Consider the following 20,002-nt stretch of genomic DNA (forward strand, 5'->3'; position numbering starts at 1 on the left):
CCCTCTCCCCAGGGCTATTGGAGAATGCCATGAGCTTAGATGGTTACAGTGCCCTAGTGAGCGTTCATGAAACACCTCTGCTGTTAATGTCAGTGTCATCATGCTTGTACTCACGGGGGTTTGCATTGTGAAGGGCCTGGAGCCCACAGGGCTCTCTGACATTGTGTGTGTGTCTCTCCCCAGATGTGAACCTGGCCCGCAGCCCGCTGACCCGTCGCTGAAGCAGGCCCCCAGGCTGGGCCTGCCCCACCCCTGGCCCAGCATGCGCTTGTCCGTGCGGAGGCTGCTACTGGTGGCTGGCTGTGCCCTGGCCTTGGTGCTGGCAGTCCAGCTGGGCCATCAGGTGCTGGAGTGCCGGGCGGTGCTGGCAGGCCCGCGGAGTCCCTGGCAGGCCATGCGGCCGGAGCAGGAGGAGCTGGTGATGGTGGGCACGAACCATGTGGAATACCGCTATGGCAAGGCCATGCCGCTCATCTTCGTGGGCGGCGTGCCTCGCAGTGGCACCACACTGATGCGCGCCATGCTGGACGCCCACCCTGAGGTGCGCTGTGGAGAGGAGACCCGCATCATCCCCCGTGTGCTGGCCATGCGTCAGGCCTGGTCCAAGTCAGGCCGTGAGAAGCTGCGGCTGGATGAGGCGGGCGTGACGGACGAAGTGCTGGATGCTGCCATGCAGGCCTTCATCCTGGAGGTGATCGCCAAGCACGGTGAGCCAGCCCGCGTGCTGTGTAACAAGGACCCCTTCACGCTCAAGTCCTCCGTCTACCTGTCGCGCCTTTTCCCCAACTCTAAGTTCCTACTGATGGTGCGGGATGGCCGGGCTTCCGTGCACTCCATGATCACACGCAAGGTCACCATTGCGGGCTTTGACCTCAGCAGCTACCGTGACTGCCTCACCAAGTGGAACAAGGCCATTGAGGTGATGTACACCCAGTGCCTGGAGGTGGGCAGGGACAAGTGCCTGCCCGTGTACTATGAGCAGCTGGTGCTGCACCCGCGGCGCTCCCTCAAGCTCATCCTTGACTTCCTTGGCATCGCCTGGAGCGACGCCGTCCTGCACCACGAGGACCTCATTGGCAAGCCGGGCGGCGTCTCCCTGTCCAAGTGAGTGGTACCCCGATGCCTCTGCCCACTCCGTCTCTGGCCTTAGAGTTGGAGGGACCTGGTAGGAAGTTGGCTCTACGGCCTCCCCAAGCTGTGTGATCTGGGGCAAGTTACTGTACCTCTCTGAGCCTCTGCCTTCTCAGTAGATCTGTGAAGGGGCTGGTTAAGAGCAGAGCCTCCAACCGGATCGCCTGCCTGCCTCTTAGCTCTGCAGGATGGAGCAAGTCACTGTCCTTTTCTGGGTCTCAGTTTCAGTATCCAAAAAATGGGGACAGTCACTCCTGTCTTTTCTGGAAGAATCAGCAAACATTTGAATGTGCTTTGTAGGAAGGCAGTGGTGGGCACAGGTTCAGAGCACAGATTTTGAAACCAGCTATCTGGTTCGAATCTCAGCAACACCACTTCTTAACTGTGTGCCCTTGGACAAGTGACTTAACCTCTCTGTGCCTCCGTTTTCTCATCAGTAACATGGGGATATAATCTACCCACCTCATAGGTACCTATGAGCATCAAATAGGTTAATATGTGTTAACTAGTTGCCATCCAGTCAATGCTGACTCATACGTGTCAGAATAGAATTCTGCTGCGTAGGGTTTTCAATGGCTGATTTTTTGAAAGTAGATCGCCAGGCTTTTCTTCCAAGGCAGCTCTGGTTGGCCATGAACCTCCAACCTTTCAGTTAGAAACCGAGCACATTAACCATTTGCACCACCCAGGGACTCCTAATACATTTTAGGTGCTGTTATTATTACCCTGCTATGATGGTGGTTGTGTTGTTATTTCAGTGTTCAGTTACCGGTTCATTAGCCTCATTACCATTACATGAGCACCTGCTAGGTGGCAAGCACTAGGTGAAGCCCCAACAGACATCATCTTCTTTAATCCTCACAGCAACCTGAAGACATGGGAACTATTGCTATCTTCATCTTACAGATGAGGAATCACTGGGATTTGAACCCAGGTCTGTCAGATTCCAAAGTTTGTGCTCATAAGCTTTCCATGTCCTGGACCCTGCCTTCCTTCCTCTCTCCTTCCCTCTGTCCATTGCCCGCAGCCTGCAGCCTGTGTGGAGGCCATCCTTCACCCGAGACCCAGAGCACATGAAGCATGTAGGAGTGGAGCATGCTGTCCCTGCATGTGTCCACCCCGATCAGGCCAGGGTATCCTTGAGAGCCCGGCACAAGGGCGGTCCTCCTCTTTGTCTCGTTACCTAATGCTGCCACCACAAGTGTGTGGCTTTAAAGATCAGAAATTTATTTTCTCATAGTTCTAGAGGCTAAATGCCCAAATCGGGGTCTTGGCTATGTCCATTCCTTCCTTGTTGGTAGCCCTGCACATTTTGGGTTCCTTGGCTTGTAGAGGATCCTCACCTGGCATCTATTTTCCCCCGTGTGTGTGTGTGCGTATGCATGTGCGTGTGTGTGCATGTGCGTGTGTGTGTATGTGTGTGTCTCTGTGTGCTACTCTTTATGTAACTCAGAAGTGATTAGGTTTTAGGATCTACCCTACACTCATATGACCTCAACTGATTGATGGCTATTACATTAGATTGTGTTATGGAAAATAATTACACTATATTACATCAGATGTAAGATAATTACATTACACTCAGAGGTATAGGAGTTACAAAGAGTCTCGGTGGTGAAAGTGGTTTGTGATTAGTTGCTAACCTAAAGGTTGGCAGTACGAACCCACCCAGTGGCTCCATGGAACAAAGTCCTGGCGATCTGCTTCTGTAAAGATTACAGCCAAGAAAACCTTATAAAACTCAGTTCCACTCCATAACACATGGGGTTGCCTTGAGTTGGAATCGAATTGACAACGATGAAGTTTTTGTTTTTTGTTTCTTTTAATAGGGGTTATAGGATTCCAGCACTTTTTTTAGGGACACAATTTGATCCATAACACCCTTGCTCCCATGGCTGGTGCCTGCTAGGCTCCATCCCAAAGAGGTCTGGGCCACGTCCAGAGCTGGAGGCTTGAAGCAGCTCTTCCCCTGGCAGTAGAGTGCCGCCATGCTGGGCACCCCAGCCAGTTGGTGCTGTCCATTTTTAGGGGAATGCAAAAATAAGCTATCATATTGTAAAGCGGTGGTAGTTGTAACACGAGAATCTGTCTAACTTCAAGGGGGATAATGACCAGAACCAACCCAAAGCTGACTCCTGCGGGATGAAGGTCAGACATACCTCCATCCTCCAACCTTTTTGCCAATTATCACACCAACTGTCACTCCCTGGGCGCTTTCCTTGCCTCTTCTGGGTTTGCTAATCTGTTGTATTGGCCACACAGAACTCACAGACCATACTTATAGTCGAGTAGTTTACTAAGGAAGTAACAGGGTACATCTCGGGGTCGGGATCAGCAAGCTCCAACTTAGGATCAGGGTCGGGAAGCATGTAGGCAAAGTCCCCCTTCTTCAGTGCAGGACAGCTCTCTCTGCTCCTGTCATCTGTGTAGGCCTCCTCTCAGCCCCCTCAGGACAGGCTCCTCTTGGCCCTGCTGTCTGTATCCGCTGATTATGCTGTAGGCCCTTCTGGGCTGTTTGCTGCTTTCAGGGTTACAGCCCTTACCCCGTGTTATGGCTCTTTTAGGAGGTTCCTTGCCTCCTTTCTCTCTATTTCTTCTCTCTTCTTTCATCCTCCTGCTGCTTCTCTTCCCGCTTCTTTCTGTGGGTCTGGCTGAGTACACATACACAACTCCTTGTCAATTTCAAGGCATGACCCCTCCCAATGGGGGGCCCGCAAACTGACCAATCCCCTCTGGGTAGGCCCCAGACACTTCATTTGCATACTAGGCTATAGCACATGTTTTTGTTTTTATTTTATTTGTATAGGCCATAGTCACTTCATTTACATAGTATATTGACTAATCGCTATAACGTGCATACCAGTCACAGGCAAGCTGCAGTCCAGAGCCAGACAAAAAGTCAGGTTGTTTACAGCTTGCCCAGGAAATGTCAGTCAACCCGGACAAAAGTAACAAACCCGCTGGGGTAGAAAACTAGGGCAAAGGTACTCCGCAGGGCTTAGGGGAAAAATCTGTCAAGCAGTTTAAGAGAATCAAGGCAAAAGACCACACAAAGGAACTCACTTCATCACACACGCATTCATACTATGAAACGCTACACAGTTGGAAAAAAAGAATGAGGTATGGTTGGTGCCGGAGCTGGGATTTTGTAAGTTATGATGACAAAAAATCAGATTACCAAATGGATATATCTTTATCGTAGAAAATTGGGGAATACACAAAAAAGAGGAGCCCTGAAGGCGCAGTGGTTAAGCATTTGGTTGTCAACCAAAAGGTCGACAGTTCGAATCTACCAGGTGCTCCTCAGAAACCCTATGCAGCAGTTCTGCTGCATCCTATAGGGTCACCATGAGTCAGAACTGACTGGACAGCATTGGATTTTGGGTATACAAAAAACAAAGGAACTACAACCCATAATTACACCATCCATATTTTGATACATGGCCTTCTGGTCCTTTGTCAGTGCAGTTGATAAAACGAGTCCTGCTGAACATAGGACTTTGTAAACTTTATTCACTTTACCGGGGGGACGACTCACCCATGGCATCCAGCGTGTTGCTGTGACATCATTTTGAATGGCTGTATACTATTCCAGTACATGATTACTGTGTTCTATTTAAGATCCCCTATTGTCGGTTTTTTTTTTTTTTTTTATTGTTGGGCACTTAGGCTATTTCTGGTTTTATTGACTCTTATCAAGCATTGCTCCCAGGCATGTTCTGGGATATGGTCACGTTATTCGGTATCCTTAAAGTCCTGGAGATGCAAGTGTGTGCCAAAGGCCATGCACACACTTGAGACTTTAGAGAGATTGGGTAGAGCTGAGATTTAAATTAGGTCTCCAGACTTCAAATCCACGTGCCTCCCACCACTCCATGCCCTTTCACCTTCCCCAGTTCTCTTCATTGCCAGGCCTGTCTTCTTTTTGCATTCTCTTTCTGTTCCTGTTCTTCTTCACCAAGTCATGTCTTAGTTGTGATGGAATCGTCTAGAAATATGTCGTCGATCCCCACTCTCTCATTCTACAAGGTGCCTGAACTATAATTGGTAAGATCTTCAGGATTCAGGTGACTTGAGAAACCTGTTACAGGGGAGTGCAAGGAGGCACCTATGAGATAATGGTTGGTATTTTGTAGCAGTAAAAGGCTGGGAACAACCTAAATGCCCCCATTTCTAGGGGAATGGAAAAATAAGATATCATATATTCATGCTGTAGAATGCTACATGACTGAAAAAAAGAACGAGATATTGTTGAGTGAAAAAAAATTACAGAACAATACATATAGCATGCAATTTCTATTTTAAAACCTAAAAACAAAACAGTAGATTTATAGATTTTCCCTGTGTCTATGTGTGTGTTTGGTTGCTAATGCTTATTGAGAGCTTATAATATGCGATATACTCTTCTAGGTACTTTCCTTGTATTAACTCATTTAATCTTTATTACAGCCCAATGACTAGGTACTGTTAGTCCCATTTTATAGATGAGAAACTGAGACTCAGAGATGTAAAAAAACTCACCCAAGGCCACTCAACTAGTGGTGGTGGAACAGGCGTGTGAACCCAGGCAGTCTGGCTCCTGAGTCTGCTCTTAAATGTTCTACTATTAAAGGGATGAGATGTACTCCAAAATGCTAAGAAAAACCAGTTGTCAGTTCCAACTCATGGTGACCCCATGTGTGTCAGAGTAGAACTGTGCGCCATAGGATTTTCATGGCTGTGATCTTTGAGAAGCAGATCACCAGGACTTTCTTCCAAGGCTCACCTGGTTGGGTTTGAGCTGCCAAACTTTTGGTTACGATCTGTGTACTTAACTGATTGTACCACCCGGGGCGTCTGAAATGCTAAGACTGGGTACCTATAGGGAGTTATGGACTGTTGTTCGGTGCCATCGAGTCGGTTCCAACTCATAGCAGCCATACGTACAACAGAACAGAACACTGGCAGTCCTGTGCCATCCTCACAATCATGGTTATGCTCGAGCCCATTGTTGCAGCCACTGTGTCAGTCCATCTTGTTGAAGGTCTTCCTATTTTTCACTGACTGTCAACTTCACCAAGCATGAAGTCCTTCTCCAGGGTCTGCTCCCTCCTGATAATATGTCGAAAGTATGTGAGACATAGCCTCACCATCATTGCTTCTAAGGAGCATCTTGGTTGTACTTTTTCCAAGACAGATTTGTTTGTTCTTTTGGCAGTTCATGTATATTCGGTATTCTTCTCGGACACCACAATTCAGAGGTGTCAGCTCTTCTTCGGTCTTCCTTATTCACTGTCCAGCTTTTACGTGCATATGAGGCAACTGAAAACACCATGGCTGGGTCAGGCATACCTTAGTCTTCAAGGTGACATCTTTGCTTTTCAACCCTTTAGAGAGATCTTTTGCAGCAGATTTGACCAATGTAATATGTCCTTTGATTTCCTGACTGCTGCTTCCATGGGTGTTGATCGTGGATCCAAGAAAATGAAGTCCTTGACAACTTCAATCTTTCTCTGTTTATCATGATGTTCCTTATTGGCCAGTTGTAAGGATTTTTGTTTTCTTTACTCTGAGGTGTAATCCATACTGAAGGCTGTGGTCTTTGATCTTCATCAGTAAGTGCTTCAAGTCCTCTCTACCTTCAGCAAGCCACGTTGTGTCAGCTGCATAACGCAGGTTGGTAATGAGTCTTCTTCCAATCCTGATGCCCTGTTCTTTTTCATAAAGTCCAGCTTCCCAGATTATTTGCTCAGCATACAGATTGAATAGGTATGGTGAAAGGACACAACCCTGCTGCACACCTTTCCTGACTTTAAGCCAGGTAGCATCCCCTTGTTCTGTTCGAATGATTGCCTCTTGATCTATGTACAGATTCTTCAGGAGCACAATTAAGTGTTCTAGAATTCCCATTCTTCGCAATGTTATCCATAATTTGTTATGATCCACACAGCCGAATGCCTTTGCGTAGTCAGTAAAACACAGGTAAACATCTTTCTGGCATTCTCTGCTTTCAGCCAGGAGGCATCTGACACCAGCAATGATATCCCTGGTTCTACGTCCTCTTCTGAATCCAGCTTGAATATGACAACTCCCTGTCGATACATTGCTTCAGCCACTTTTTTTTTTTTTTAATAAAAGAAAAAGTACCGGGGCTCTGACTCTTAAGTAGCTCAACTTTTTTTTTTTTTTTTTTTAGACCCTTTTTTTGTGTGTGTGCTTTAGATGAAGGTTTACAGAACAAACTAGCTTCTCATTAAACAGTTAGTACACATATTGTTGTATTACATTGGTTAACAACCCCATAACATGTCACCACTCTCCCTTCTTGACTTTGGGTTCCCTATTACCAGCCTTTCTGTCCCTTCCTGCCTTCTAATGCTTCCCCCAGGGGTGGTGTGCCCCTTTAGTCTTGTTTTATTTTATGGGCCTATCTAATCTTTGGATGGAAAACCTGGTGGTGTAGTGGTTAAGAGCTACGGCTGCTAACCAAAAGGTCAGCAGTTTGAATCCAAGGCACTCCTTGGAAACTCTGGGGGGCAGTTCTGCTCTATCCTGTAGGGTCACTATGAGTCGGAATGGACTTGTTGGCAGTGGGTTTGTAATCTTTGGATAAAGGATGAACCTCAGGAGTGACTTCATTACTGAGCTAAAAGGGTGTCTGGGTGCCATACTCTCAGGGTTTCTCCAGTCTCTGTCAGACCAGTAAGTCTGGTCTCTTTTTGTGAGTTAGAATTTTGTTCTACATTTTTCTCCAGCTCTGTTCAGGACCCTGTATTGTGATTGCTATCAGAGCAGTCAGTGGTAGCCAGGCACCATCTAGTTGTGCTGGACTCAGTCTGGTGGAGGCTGTGGTAGTTGTGGTCAGTTAGTCCTTTGGACTAATCCTTCCCTTGTGTCTTTAGTTTATTCTCCCTTGCTCCCCAAGGAGTGAGACCAGTGGAGTATCTTAGATGGCTGCTCATAGGCTTTTAGGACCCCAGACACTTCTCACCAATGTGGAACATAGAACATTTTCTTTATAAACTATGTTATGCCAGTTGAGCTAGATTGTTCCCTCAGACCATGGTCCCCACAGCCCTCAGCCCAGCAGTTCAGTCCCTCAAGGAGTTTGGATGTGTCTATGGAACTTCATGACCTTGCCTTGGACAAGCTGTGCTAGCCTCCCCAGTATTGTGTACTGTCTTACCTTTCACCAAAGTTATCATTTAGCTATTGTCTATTTAGTGTTTTTCAATCCCCGCCCCTCCCTTCCCTTGTAACCATCAAAGATTGTTTCTTTTTGTGTGTAAGCCTTTTCATGAGTTTTTATAGTAGTGGTCTCATACAGTATATCCCGTTTTGTGGTTGACCTTATTCACTCAGCATAATGCCTTCCAGATTCATCCATGTTGTGAGATGCTTTGCAGATTCATCATTGTTCTTCATCATGGCGTACTACTCCATTGTGTGTATGCACCACAGTTTGTTTATCCATTCATCTGTTGATGGACATCTAGGTTGTTGCCATCTTTTTGCTGTCGTGAATAGTGCTGCAATGAACATGGGTGTGCATGTGTCTATTCGTGTGATGATTCTTCTCTAGGATATATTCCTAGGAGTGGGATTGCTGGATCATGTGGTATTTCTATCTCTAGCTTTCTAAGGAAGCACCATATCGCTTTTCCAAAATGGTTGTATCATTTTGCATTCCCGCCAGCAGTGCATAAGAGTTCTGATCTCCCCGCAGCCTCTCTAACATTTGTTATTTTCCATTGTTTTGATTCCTGCCAGTAATGCCGGGGTGAGATGCTATCTCACAGTGATTTGATTTGTATGTCTCTAAATGGTTAATGGTAGTAAAAAAAAAAAAAAAAAAATTTTTTTTTTTTTTAATGGTAGTGATCATGAGCATTTCTCATGTGTCTGTTAGCTGCTTGAACGTGTTCTTTGGTGCACTATCTGTTCATTTCCTTTGCCTGTTTTTTAATTGGATTATTTGTCTTTTTGTTGTAGAGGTGATGGATTTTCCTGTAGACTTTAGAGATTAGACCTTTGCCGATGTGTACTAGCCAAAAATTTTCTCCCAGTCTGTAGGTTCTCTTTTGGTGAAGTCCTTTGATGAGCTTAAGTGTTTAATTTTTAGAAGATCCCAGTTATCTAGCTTATCTTCTGGAGTTTGTGTGTTGTTAGTTATGGTTTGTATCCTGTTAATGCCATGTATTAGGGCCTCTATCATTGATTCTATTTTTATTTCCATGATCTTATAGTTTTTGGCTTTATATCTAGGTCTTTGATCCATTTTGAATTAGTTTTTGTGTATGGTGTGAGGTATGGGTCCTATTTCATTTTTTTGCAGATGGACATCCAGTTTTGCCAGCACCATTTGTTAAAAAGACTGTCTCTTCCCCATTTGATGGACTTTGGGCCCTTGTGCAAGATCAGGTGACGGTAGGTGGATGGATTTACATCTGGGTTCTAAATTCTGATCCACTGGTCAGTGTATCTGTCATACCAGTACCAGGGTGTTCTGACTACCGTAGCTGTATAGTAGGCTCTGAGGTCAGGCAGTACGAGTCCTCCTACTTTATTCTTCTTCGATAGTGCTTTACGTATCCACAGCTTCTTTCCTTTCCTTATAAAGTTAATGGTTAGCTTTTCCATCTCTCTAAAGAATGTTGTTGGTATTTGGATCGGGGTTGCATTGTATTCGTAAATGGCTTTGCATAGAATTGTCGTTTTCACAATGTTTAGCCTACCTATCCATGAGCATGGTATGTTTTTCTGTTTATATAGATCTCTTTTGGTTTTTTGCAGTAGTTTTCTTTGTATAGGTCTTTTACATCCCTGACTAGATTGATTCCTAAGTATTTTACTATTCTAGGGGCTGCTATTATAAATGGAATCGTTTTCTCAATTTCCTTTTCATCATTCTCTTTATTGGTATATACAAATCCAACTGATTTTTGTGTGTTTATCTTGTATCGTGCTACTCTGCTGAATCTTTCTATTAGTTCCAGTAGTTTGCTCATGGAGTCTTTTGGTTTTCTATGTATAGTATCATACCCCCCCCCCCGGCCCCGCAAAAAAAAAACCCAGTCTCCCATATCATCCACAGATAGGGACAGTTTTACTTCTTCATTACCAATATGATGCCCTTTATTTCTGTTTCTTGCCATTTTGCTCTAGCTAGGACTTCCAACACAATGTTAAATAGGAGTGGTAATAAAGGGCATCCTAGTCTTGTTCCTGTTCTCAGGGAGAATGTTTTCAGCCTCTCCCTATTAAGAATGATGTTGGCTGTTGGTTTTGCATAGATGCCCTTGAGAGTTTTGATCAGGAATGGGTGTTGGACTTTGTCGAATGCCTTTTCTGGATTGAGATGATCATGTGATTCTTTTATTCATGTGGTAGATTACGTTGGTTGATTTTCTAATGTTGAATCATCCTTGCGTACCTGGTATGAATCCTACTTGGTCATGGTGTATTATTTCTTTTTGATACAATGTTGAATTCTACTGGCTAGAATTTTGTTGAGAATTTTTGCATCTATATTCATGAGAGATATTGGCCTGCAGTTTTCTTATTTTGTGGTATCTTTGTCTGGTTTTGGTATCAGGGTTATGCTGGCTTCATAGAATGAATTCGGAAGTATCACTTCTTTTTCTGTGTTCTGAAATAGTTTGAGTAGTAGTATTGGTATAAGCTCTTCTCACTGGTTGGTAGAATTCTTCAGTGAACCCATCTGGGCCAGGGATTTTTTTTGCTGGGAGTTTTTTTTTATTGCCTTTTCAATCTATTGTTATAGGTTTGTTCAGATTTTCAGCATCATTTTGGGTTTGGGTAGGTAGTGTGTTTCTAGAAATTTGTCCATTTCCTCTAGGTTTTCAAATTTGTTGGAGTATAGTTTTTCATAATACTCTGTTATGATCGTTTTTATTTCTGTTGGGTCTGTTGTCTCCTGTTTCATTTCTTATTTGGGTTATTTGCATCCTCTCTTGTTTTTCATTTTTCAGTTTGGCCAGTGGTGTGTCGATTTTGTTGATCCTTTCAAAGAACCAACTTTTGGTTTTGTTGATTCTTTCTATTGTTTTTCTATCTCTGTTTCATTTATTTCTGCTCTGATCTTTATTATTTCCTTTCTTTTGGTGGGTATGTGTTTCTTTTGCTCTTTCTAGTTTTTCGAGCTATGTAACTAATGTTTTGATTTTGTCCCTTCTTTCGTTTCTGGTGCATATATCTATTGCTATGAATTGGTCTCTGAGGACTGCCTTTGCTGTGTCCTAAAGGTTTTGGTATGATATGTTTTCATTCTCTTTTGATTCTAGGAATTTTTTTTTTTATTCCAGCTGTGATTTCTTCTTTTACCCAGTGATTTTTAAGCAGGGTGTTATTCAGTTTCCATGTAATTGATTTTTTTTTCTTTGCTCTTCCTGTAGTTAATTTCTACTTTGATGGCATTGTGGTCAGAGAAGATACTTTGTATTATATCAGTGCTTTGGATTTTGTTGAGGGTTGCTCTGTGGCCTATGCTAGAGAACATTCCATGTGTGTTGGAAAAGAATGTGTACTTTGCAGCTGTTGGGCAGAGTGTTCTATATTGTGTCCTTTAGATCTTCTGTATCTTTGCTGTGTTTCTTTCTCAGATGTTCTATGCTTTATCTAGAGTGGTGTGTTGAAGTCTCCTACTATTATTGTGGAACTGTCAGTTTCTCTTTTCAGTGCTGTTAGTTTGTTTTATGTATTTGGAGCCCTGTCATTGGGTGCATAGATATTTTTTATAGCTATGGGTTCATGATGAATTGTCTCTTTAATCTTTTTCTTTTATGGTGGATTTAGTTTTAAAGTCTATTTTACCTGAGAGTAGTATTGCCGTACCTGCTTTTTTTGGTGGCTGTTTGCTTGATATATTTTTTTCCATCCTTTGATTTTTAATAAATTTACTTTTTTGTTTCTAAGGTGTTTCTCTTTTAGACAGCATATTGATGGATCCTGTTTTTTTTTTTTTTTTCCCGTTCTATCACTTTCTCTTGGAAACTCTATGGGGCAGTTCTACTCTGTCTTATAGGGTCGCTATGAGTCGGAATTGACTCGCCGGCACTGGGTTTGGTTTTGTTTGTCACTTTCTGTCTCTTTATGGGTGCATTTAGGCCCTTTATGTTCAGTGTAATTATTGATAAAAATTATTGATAGGTATGAGTTTATTGCTATCATTTTGTAGTGCTTTTTTTTTTGCGGTGCAGAGATTTTCTTTGTTCCTCTTACTCTCCTGTGCTGAATTCATTTTGTTTATGGATTTTTTTTCCATTTCTTTTGTTTTTATAGATTTTGTTTATACTGAGACTTTATGTTTTTCTTCTTTAGTTTGATGAGTAGGTTTGATAACTTTCTTTGTGGTTAACCTGAAATTTACCCTTATCTTCCTAGGTTTGAACCAGTGTAGTATTACTTGGTATCACCTTGCCTTCCTCTCCATTAGCAAGTTCTGCACCTACACCATTTATTCATTCTTTTATTGTTCTGACATTGTTGTCGTTTACAGATTAATCTCTCTGGTTCCCTGTTGTAAATTTTTTGGTTTTGAATAGTCCTTGAGAGTCCATTTCCTAGGTTGGTATCTGGCTGGTGCGATCTTGTGTCCAAGAATCAGGCTGTGGTCTGATGTTGTTTGTTCTCAAACTGAAGGACTCCCTTTAATAATTCTTGTAGGTTTGCCTTGGGTTCTACATATTCCTTTAATTTCTGTTTATCTGGAAATGTCCTAATTTCACCATCGTATTTGAAGGAGAGTTTTGCAGGATATGTTATTGTTGGTTGGCCATTTTTTCTTTCACAGTTTTATGCATGTCATCCCGTTGCCTTCTTACCTGCATGGTTTCTGCTGATTAATCAAAGCTTAGTCTTACTGTTTGCTCTCTGTATGTGGCTTTTCGTTTTTCTCAAGCTGTTCTCAGGATTCTTTCTTTGTCTTTGGTTTTAGCAAGTGTGACTATGCTATGCCTTGGTGATTTTCTTTTGGGGGTCTATCCTATATGGGGTTCATGGAGCTTCTTGGATGGTCAGTTGTTCATCTTTCATATTAGGGAAGCTTTCTGTCAGCAATTCTTCAATGATCCTCTCTGTGTTTTCCGTTTTCTCTCCTTGTTCTGGAACTCTGATCACTTGCAAATTGTTGCTTTTGATTGTATCCCACATCATTTTTAGGGTTTCTTCATTTTTCGTTCTTTTTTCTGATTTTTCCTCAAAGTTGTATCCAAGGATTTGTCTTCAATTATGCTGATCTTGTCTTCCATTGTTTCAAACCTGTTCCTCAGACCTTCTATAACGCTGTCCATTTCTGAAATCTTTTTGTTTATCTTTTGGATTTCTAGTTGTTGTTTTTGTTTGATTTCTAGTTGTGAGTTTATTTGGACATTTTGTTCTTGTATTTTTTTTCCTGAATTCTTCCTTTTTTTTTTTTGGTCTGAATTTTCCATGAATTTGTCTGCCTTTTACATGATTTGTCTTCTTTTTCCTCATTTTTTGTCTGCTTTTTGCTTCAAGCCTTGGTTAGCTTTGAAGGTTAGAGATTTGAATTATCTATGAGGTAGTTCCATACCTTTTCTATTGGAAAGTCAACTGGTATTTCATTTTGGGTGCCTGTTGGAACCATCGTGTCTTATTTTTCTTATGTTTTGATATTGTCTGCTGTCTTTGGGACATTAAGTAGTTATTTTCTTCATTTATTGATTGTGTATTTGTTTGTTTCATCCTGCTCTTTTGTTTTATTTGGTTATGTCTGAGCAGGCAGGTGTGCATTCTTTGTTGTTTGCTCATCTGTGGACAGGATACTTTTCACCTTGTCCCGTGGGCAGGGCCAGTTGCTCAGCTGTGGTGCAGCAGGGCAGGTCCAGCTGAAGGGGATGGGTTGTCTGTGTTAAGTAGTGGGGCTGACAGAGCAGGCCGGGGGTCAGTGCAGGGCAGATTCCAGTAGGCCATGCCTGTGCTGCTTGGGGGTATGATGTTCAGTGCATGATGCAAATAGGCAGGAAGGAAGGGAGAGGTTGTGATGTGTGGAGCTAAGATGGGTATGGGAAAGAAGAGAGAAGAGAGAGAAACAGGAGCCAAAAAAAACAAAAAAAGAAGTGCTGAGGGAACTTGGCCATTGGAGTGGAGAGGCAAGAAATCAAGAAATGAAGAAAAGCAATAAGGAAAAAAGAAAAAGAGAAATAAAGAAAGAAAGAAAAAGAAATGCCCCCAGGGATCCCACCGGCAACCAGGGAAGTGGCTCCCAGGCCTCGGGGCACAGCCCATCTAGAAGGGGTGGAAATGGCACACAGCGCCAGGTATTCAGGAGACAAGAAGGGAAAGAAAGCAGAGAGAGATGAGAAACTGAGCAATGAAGAAAAACAAAAAAGAAAGAAAGGAAAAGATAAAAGAAAGGCCCTCAGTGATCCCACTGGCATGACCGCACAAACTGGGAAAGTGGCTCCCAAGCTGCGCAATATAGCATGGCTATAAGGGGCAGAGATGGCACACAGCACCAGGTATTCAGGAGACAGGAGAAGAAGGTAAGTAGAGAGAGACAAGGAACTGAAAAATGAAGAAAGACAAAAAAGGAAAAAATAAAGAAAGTCCCCTAGTGATCTCACTGGTGTGGTTGCGCAGACCAGGGAAGTGGCTCCCAAGCCACACAGTACATCCTGACTACAAGGGGCTCCCAAGCCGTGAAAAGAAAAGGAAAACAAACAAAACAAAATAAAAAAGGCCTAAGGGATCCCACCAGTGTGGCAGCTCAGATGAGGGGAAGCAGTTTCCCAGCCAAGCAGCACTTCACAGCCTGTCAGGAAGAAGCAAATATGACACACGGAGCCAGGTGTTTGAGAGAAACAAGGGTGCAGAGATGAGAGGCAGGGAAGAAATCAAAAGAAGCTGAAAAAAGTGACAGCAGCAACAGCACAATGTTACTGAAAGAGCCAGCCAGTATGGACAGGGCGAATCCGAGCAGTGTGGAGCCACTGCCCCCTGGGCCACAGCCACTCGGCCCGCTGGGAAGCAGCAGAGGCCAAGCAGGGGGAAAAAAGGTGGGGGGTGGGAAAGCGTATATCCCTGATTACTGGGGTCCCTGTCTCCTGCTGGGAGCTCCATGATGCTGCTTTCCCATACTCCCTGCCCGTAGATCTTCGACAAAGTCCAATATGGCAGATCCGTGCTGCCTTAGCTGATAGGGGACCTCTTGTATTTCTCTTTGCTGACTGTTCTCTGTCAGTTTCTTATTCCAGTCAGTGCTTGGTTGAGTTCTTTATCTTTTCATTTGACACTTAGGGTTCCAGAACTGATGTTTGTCTCTGTTTTACTTAGTTTTTCAGGTCTTTGCTTTGGAGGGACAGCGTTATACTTTTATCTATAGTGCCATGTTGTGTCGCGTAACTTCCTACAGCTGCTTTTGAATGATCTTCAGGAAAATGTTTACTTGCGTGTGATATTAATGATATTGTTCGATAATTTCCACATTCGGTTGGCTCATCTTTCTTGGGAATAGGCATAAATATGGATCTCTTTCAGTCAGTTGGCCGGATAGCTGTCTTCCAAATTTCTTGGCATAGACGAGTGAACACTTCCAGTGCTGTATCCGTTTGTTGAAACATCTCAATTGGTATTCCGTCAGTTCCTAAAGCCTTTTTCTTTGCCAGTGGCTTCAGTGCAGTTTGGACTTCTTCCTTCAGTACCATCAGCTCCCGATCATATGCTGTCTCCTGAAATGGTTGAACAGTGACCAATTCTTTTTGGTATAGTGACTCTTTGTATTTCTTCCATCTTATTTTGATGCTTCCTGCTTCATTTAGTATTTTTCCTGTAGAATCCCTCAATATTACAGCTCAAGGATTGACTTTTTCTTCAGTTCTTTCAGCTCGACAAATGCCAAGCCAAGCCCTTTTGGTTTTCTATCTATGTCCAGCTCCTTGCACATGTCGTTATAATACTTCACTTTGTCTTCTCAAGCAGCCCTTTGAAATTTTCTGTTCACTTCTGTTACTTCATCATTTCTTCCTTTTGCTTTGGCTACCCAACATTCAAGAACAAGTTTCAGAGTCTCTTTTGACATCCATTTTGGTCTTTTCTTTTTCTCTTGTCTTTTTAATGACCTCTTGCTTCATGTATGATGTCTTTGATGTCATCTCACAACTTGGGTCTGGTCTTGAGTCATTAGTGTTCAGCGTGTCAAATCTGTTCTCAAGATGGTCTCTAAATTCAGGTGGGATATGCTCAAGGTCACACTTTGGCTCTTGTGAACTTGTTCTAATTTCCCTCAGTTTCAACTTGACCTTGTATATGAGCAATTGATGGTCTGTTCCACAGTCAGCCCCTGGCCTGGTTCTGACTGATGATATCGAGCTTTTCCATTGTCTCTTTCCACACATATAGTTGATTTGATTCCTGTGTAGTCCATCTGGTGAGGTCCGTGTGTATAGTTGCCGTTTATATTGTTGAAAAAAGGTGTTTGCAATGAAGAAGTCATAGGTCTTGCAACAAGTTATGGACTAGGAATAATTAATTCTAGCTTCATCTTTAATGTTTTATAATCTTTTTTTTGCAAGGACACAATCATGTTAGTTGTATAAATACAAAGTTATTTGTACAAAATCAGGGAAGTCAAGAAAGCAGAATTTATTCACCAACCAATAGTGTGCACTGCCTAGTACTTTCTTCTGACTTCCCACCATATGCTGTTTTCCCCATTGTACAAAGAAGGTATGATGAGGCAAAGTGACTCATCTACAGTCTCACAGTTGATGGTGGCAGTACTGGGCTGGGGGTCAGGTTTCCCTAACCTTTCCCACTGCCTCAGGATACTGAGCAAGGGAGGCCTCCAGGCGCTGTCTGGGTCTGCCCTTGCCCAGTGCAGCCTGTCCTCTCTCCCCAGGATTGAACGGTCCACGGACCAGGTCATCAAGCCTGTAAACCTGGAAGCACTCTCCAAGTGGACGGGCCACATTCCTGGGGATGTGGTGAGAGACATGGCCCAGATTGCCCCCATGCTGGCTCGGCTCGGCTATGACCCCTATGCAAACCCGCCCAACTACGGCAACCCTGACCCTATTGTCATCAACAATACACACCGGGTAAGTGCATGTGCACACATGAAGGCAGGCTCTCAGGCTTCGGCAGGGGCTCCCTGAGAAAACAGTCTCTTGGTTCCTGAGCTGCTGGTTTGCTTCTATCTGAGGAACCTGGTGAATCATATAACTGCCTGTATTTCCATTTTCGCTTGGGCTACAAAGAAGCTCAAAGCCAACTGGTATCCTGTCTCTCAGATTCTACAACATTTAGTAGCAGACCAGTCGTACAGTAATCTCATTTTGTTTTCTACTTTTGTTTCCCTTTTATGACTCTGCTAATGAAATTGTCTATACCTGCATTGTCCAGTATGGTAGCTACTAGTTATATGTGGCTCTTGAGCCCATGAAATGTGTCTAGTCTAAATTGAAAGCTGCTCTAAGTGTAAGGAACACATGGGATTTCGAAGACTTATGAAAAAAAAAAAACCTTATGGTTAAAAAATATATATATGTAAATTATCTCAATAATTTTTGTATTGGAATAATACTTTAATTTAAATAAAATATATTAATATTATTAAACTTTAATTTCATATGTTTCTTTTTGTTTTTTTAATATGGCTACTAGAAAATTCTGAATTTTGTATGTAGTTCACATTATATTTTCTGTTGGACAGTGCTGATTGGTCTATATGGTGCCTTCCATACCAGGAGAGAGTCGAGAGGCCCAGAATTTTTGGTTCCTGCCTCAGAACCTTTGCCTCAGCTGTCTCCTGTGCCTGGAACGTCCCCTTCAGAGCTTAGCCTGGCTGGTTTTCCTTGCATTTCAGAGCTCAGCTCAAAGGTCACCTGTTCCAAGAGGCCCTTCTTGACCATCCAACCAAAAGAAGCCCCTTGGTTATTCCTGATCACATCCCTTTCATTTAGTTTCTTGATAGCACTTCCCAGTGGTTGCTATGTTCTTGTTTATTTGTGTTCATTATTATATATTATCTGACTCCTCCTCTAGAGCTGGAAATTCTAGAAGAATAGGAATTCATTTGTCTTATTTAAGTTGTACACCCAGTGCTTGGAATAATGCCGGAATAAGTGAGCTCAATAAATATTTGTTGGGTGGATAGATGGATGTGGGGAGGGTAATGGACTAAATTTTATTTTTGTGTGATTTCCATAAGAGTGATATTTTTTTCTCTTTCCCAGGTCTTGAAAGGGGACTACAAAACACCAGCCAATCTGAAAGGATATTTTCAGGTTAGAAACCCCAATGGGAATTCAGAATTCTGGTTGTTCTGGCTGTGCCACTAGCTTGCTATATGCCCTTGGACACCCCACTTCTCCAGTCTGTCACAGTTCCCTCCTTTGTCAAGTGGGGGGTTTGGTCACAGCATCTCCAGGTGGCCAGATCTCATCGGCCCTTCGTCTTCCATCACGTTGTCTCCTGGCTTGAGAGCAGTTGGAAGGCCTTTCTGTCACGCTTTCGATTTAGACTTAAATTGAATTTTATTTAAGTAGCAGTTCCTAAATACTACCCAGTGCAAAATTTTCACCCGTCTACCAAAATATGAAAACCGCAAAGGGACCTACAGTGTGTATATGTGTGCGTGTGCAGACATAAATTGGCACCTGCACCCCCGTGTGCATCCTCTGATTCTGCCCACTGAGCCTCCCAGGTGTGTCCCTGAGAGGTGGGCGATGCCCTTTACTGACATTATAGATGGATAACTGCCATCTGACTCATGGTGACCTTCTGTACAACAGAACAAAATGTTGGCTGGTCCTTCATCATCCTCACAGTCTGCATGCAGCATGTTCAAATCCATCCACAAGGCTGTTGTTGTCAATCCATCTCACCAAGGGTCTCCCTTGCCCTCATTGGCCTTCTGCTTCACCAAACATGATGTCATCCTCTAGTGCTTGGTCCCTTCTGATGACGTATCCAAAGCAAGCAAGTCGAAACATATTCTGTTATGATCCATAAGGTTTTCATTGGCTGATTTTTGGAAGTAGATTGCCAGGCTTTTCTTCCTAGCCTGTCGTAGTCTGGAAGCTCCATGAAACCCATCCACCATGGGCGACCCTGCTGGTATTTGCAATACCAGAGGCATATCTCCAAGTATCACAGCAACATGCAAGCCACAGAGTAAGGACCATACTGACAGACGAGTGGTGGACCGACATGATAGCCATCTTCTTTTTGGTATTAAAATCCCCCTACTCAGTGACATGGTGGTGCTAAAATTAGTAGTTTTAGTTTCTATGTGTGCTTCATTTAATTGGGCAAAATCAAGAGTGCACCACCCTATACCAGTCCCCAGTCTAGTTATCAAATTAATGAACTCCGAGCACCCAGAGCCACAACTTTGGAGCATTTCATAGTTGGGGGAGGAGTCTGTGCTCCCTTTGTGGGAATCAGAGACTGTGTGCCTGTCCCCATCTCTTGCCACCGTGAAAAAGCGCTGCTAGTGAGCACTACTTTATTACTTGTTTTAACCAAAAAGATGATGTAACAAGAATTAGAAACAGAATTGAGGATGGGGGATTATCCACAATCTGTTTCCATTTTTTCGTATTTCCTTTTGCCTACCTGAGTATCTGTTTGACATTAGTTGTGATTCTAGTGTGTAAACTGTTTGGTTCGCCTTCTTAATGTTTTTCCATCTTTTGGGTTTCACTGTTACCATTTTGCATACTTTATTGTACTCATGCACCATCATTTATTTCACTGCTTCCCTAAGATTGTTTCCAGTGTCCTGAATGATGGCTTGTCCATATTATCCTGATTTTACCTCTCTCTTTTTTTTTTTTTTTTTGCAGGCTAGAGGCCTCCGTTGAATTATTCCCTTAGAATACATTTTTAGCAGTGGAATCAGTGGGTA

General features: G+C 43.2%; 1 protein-coding gene across 13 annotated transcripts in view; it reads left to right on the plus strand.

The window, feature by feature from the left end:
• Nucleotides 1-20,002, plus strand: part of TPST2 (tyrosylprotein sulfotransferase 2) — a 78,219-nt gene that overhangs the window by 54,633 nt on the left and 3,584 nt on the right. For all 13 annotated transcript variants that reach the window (XM_023559289.2, XM_023559291.2, XM_023559287.2 and 10 more), the window contains 3 exons: nucleotides 184-1,104; nucleotides 16,991-17,189; nucleotides 18,327-18,377. In XM_023559289.2, the coding sequence (XP_023415057.1) occupies nucleotides 263-1,104; nucleotides 16,991-17,189; nucleotides 18,327-18,377 (1,092 nt within the window). In that variant the 5' untranslated portion in view covers nucleotides 184-262. The remainder of the gene's footprint in view (nucleotides 1-183; nucleotides 1,105-16,990; nucleotides 17,190-18,326; nucleotides 18,378-20,002) is intronic.

The sequence above is a fragment of the Loxodonta africana genome, chromosome 19, assembly GCF_030014295.1.
Source record: "Loxodonta africana isolate mLoxAfr1 chromosome 19, mLoxAfr1.hap2, whole genome shotgun sequence".
NCBI classification, from domain to species: Eukaryota; Metazoa; Chordata; class Mammalia; order Proboscidea; family Elephantidae; genus Loxodonta; species Loxodonta africana.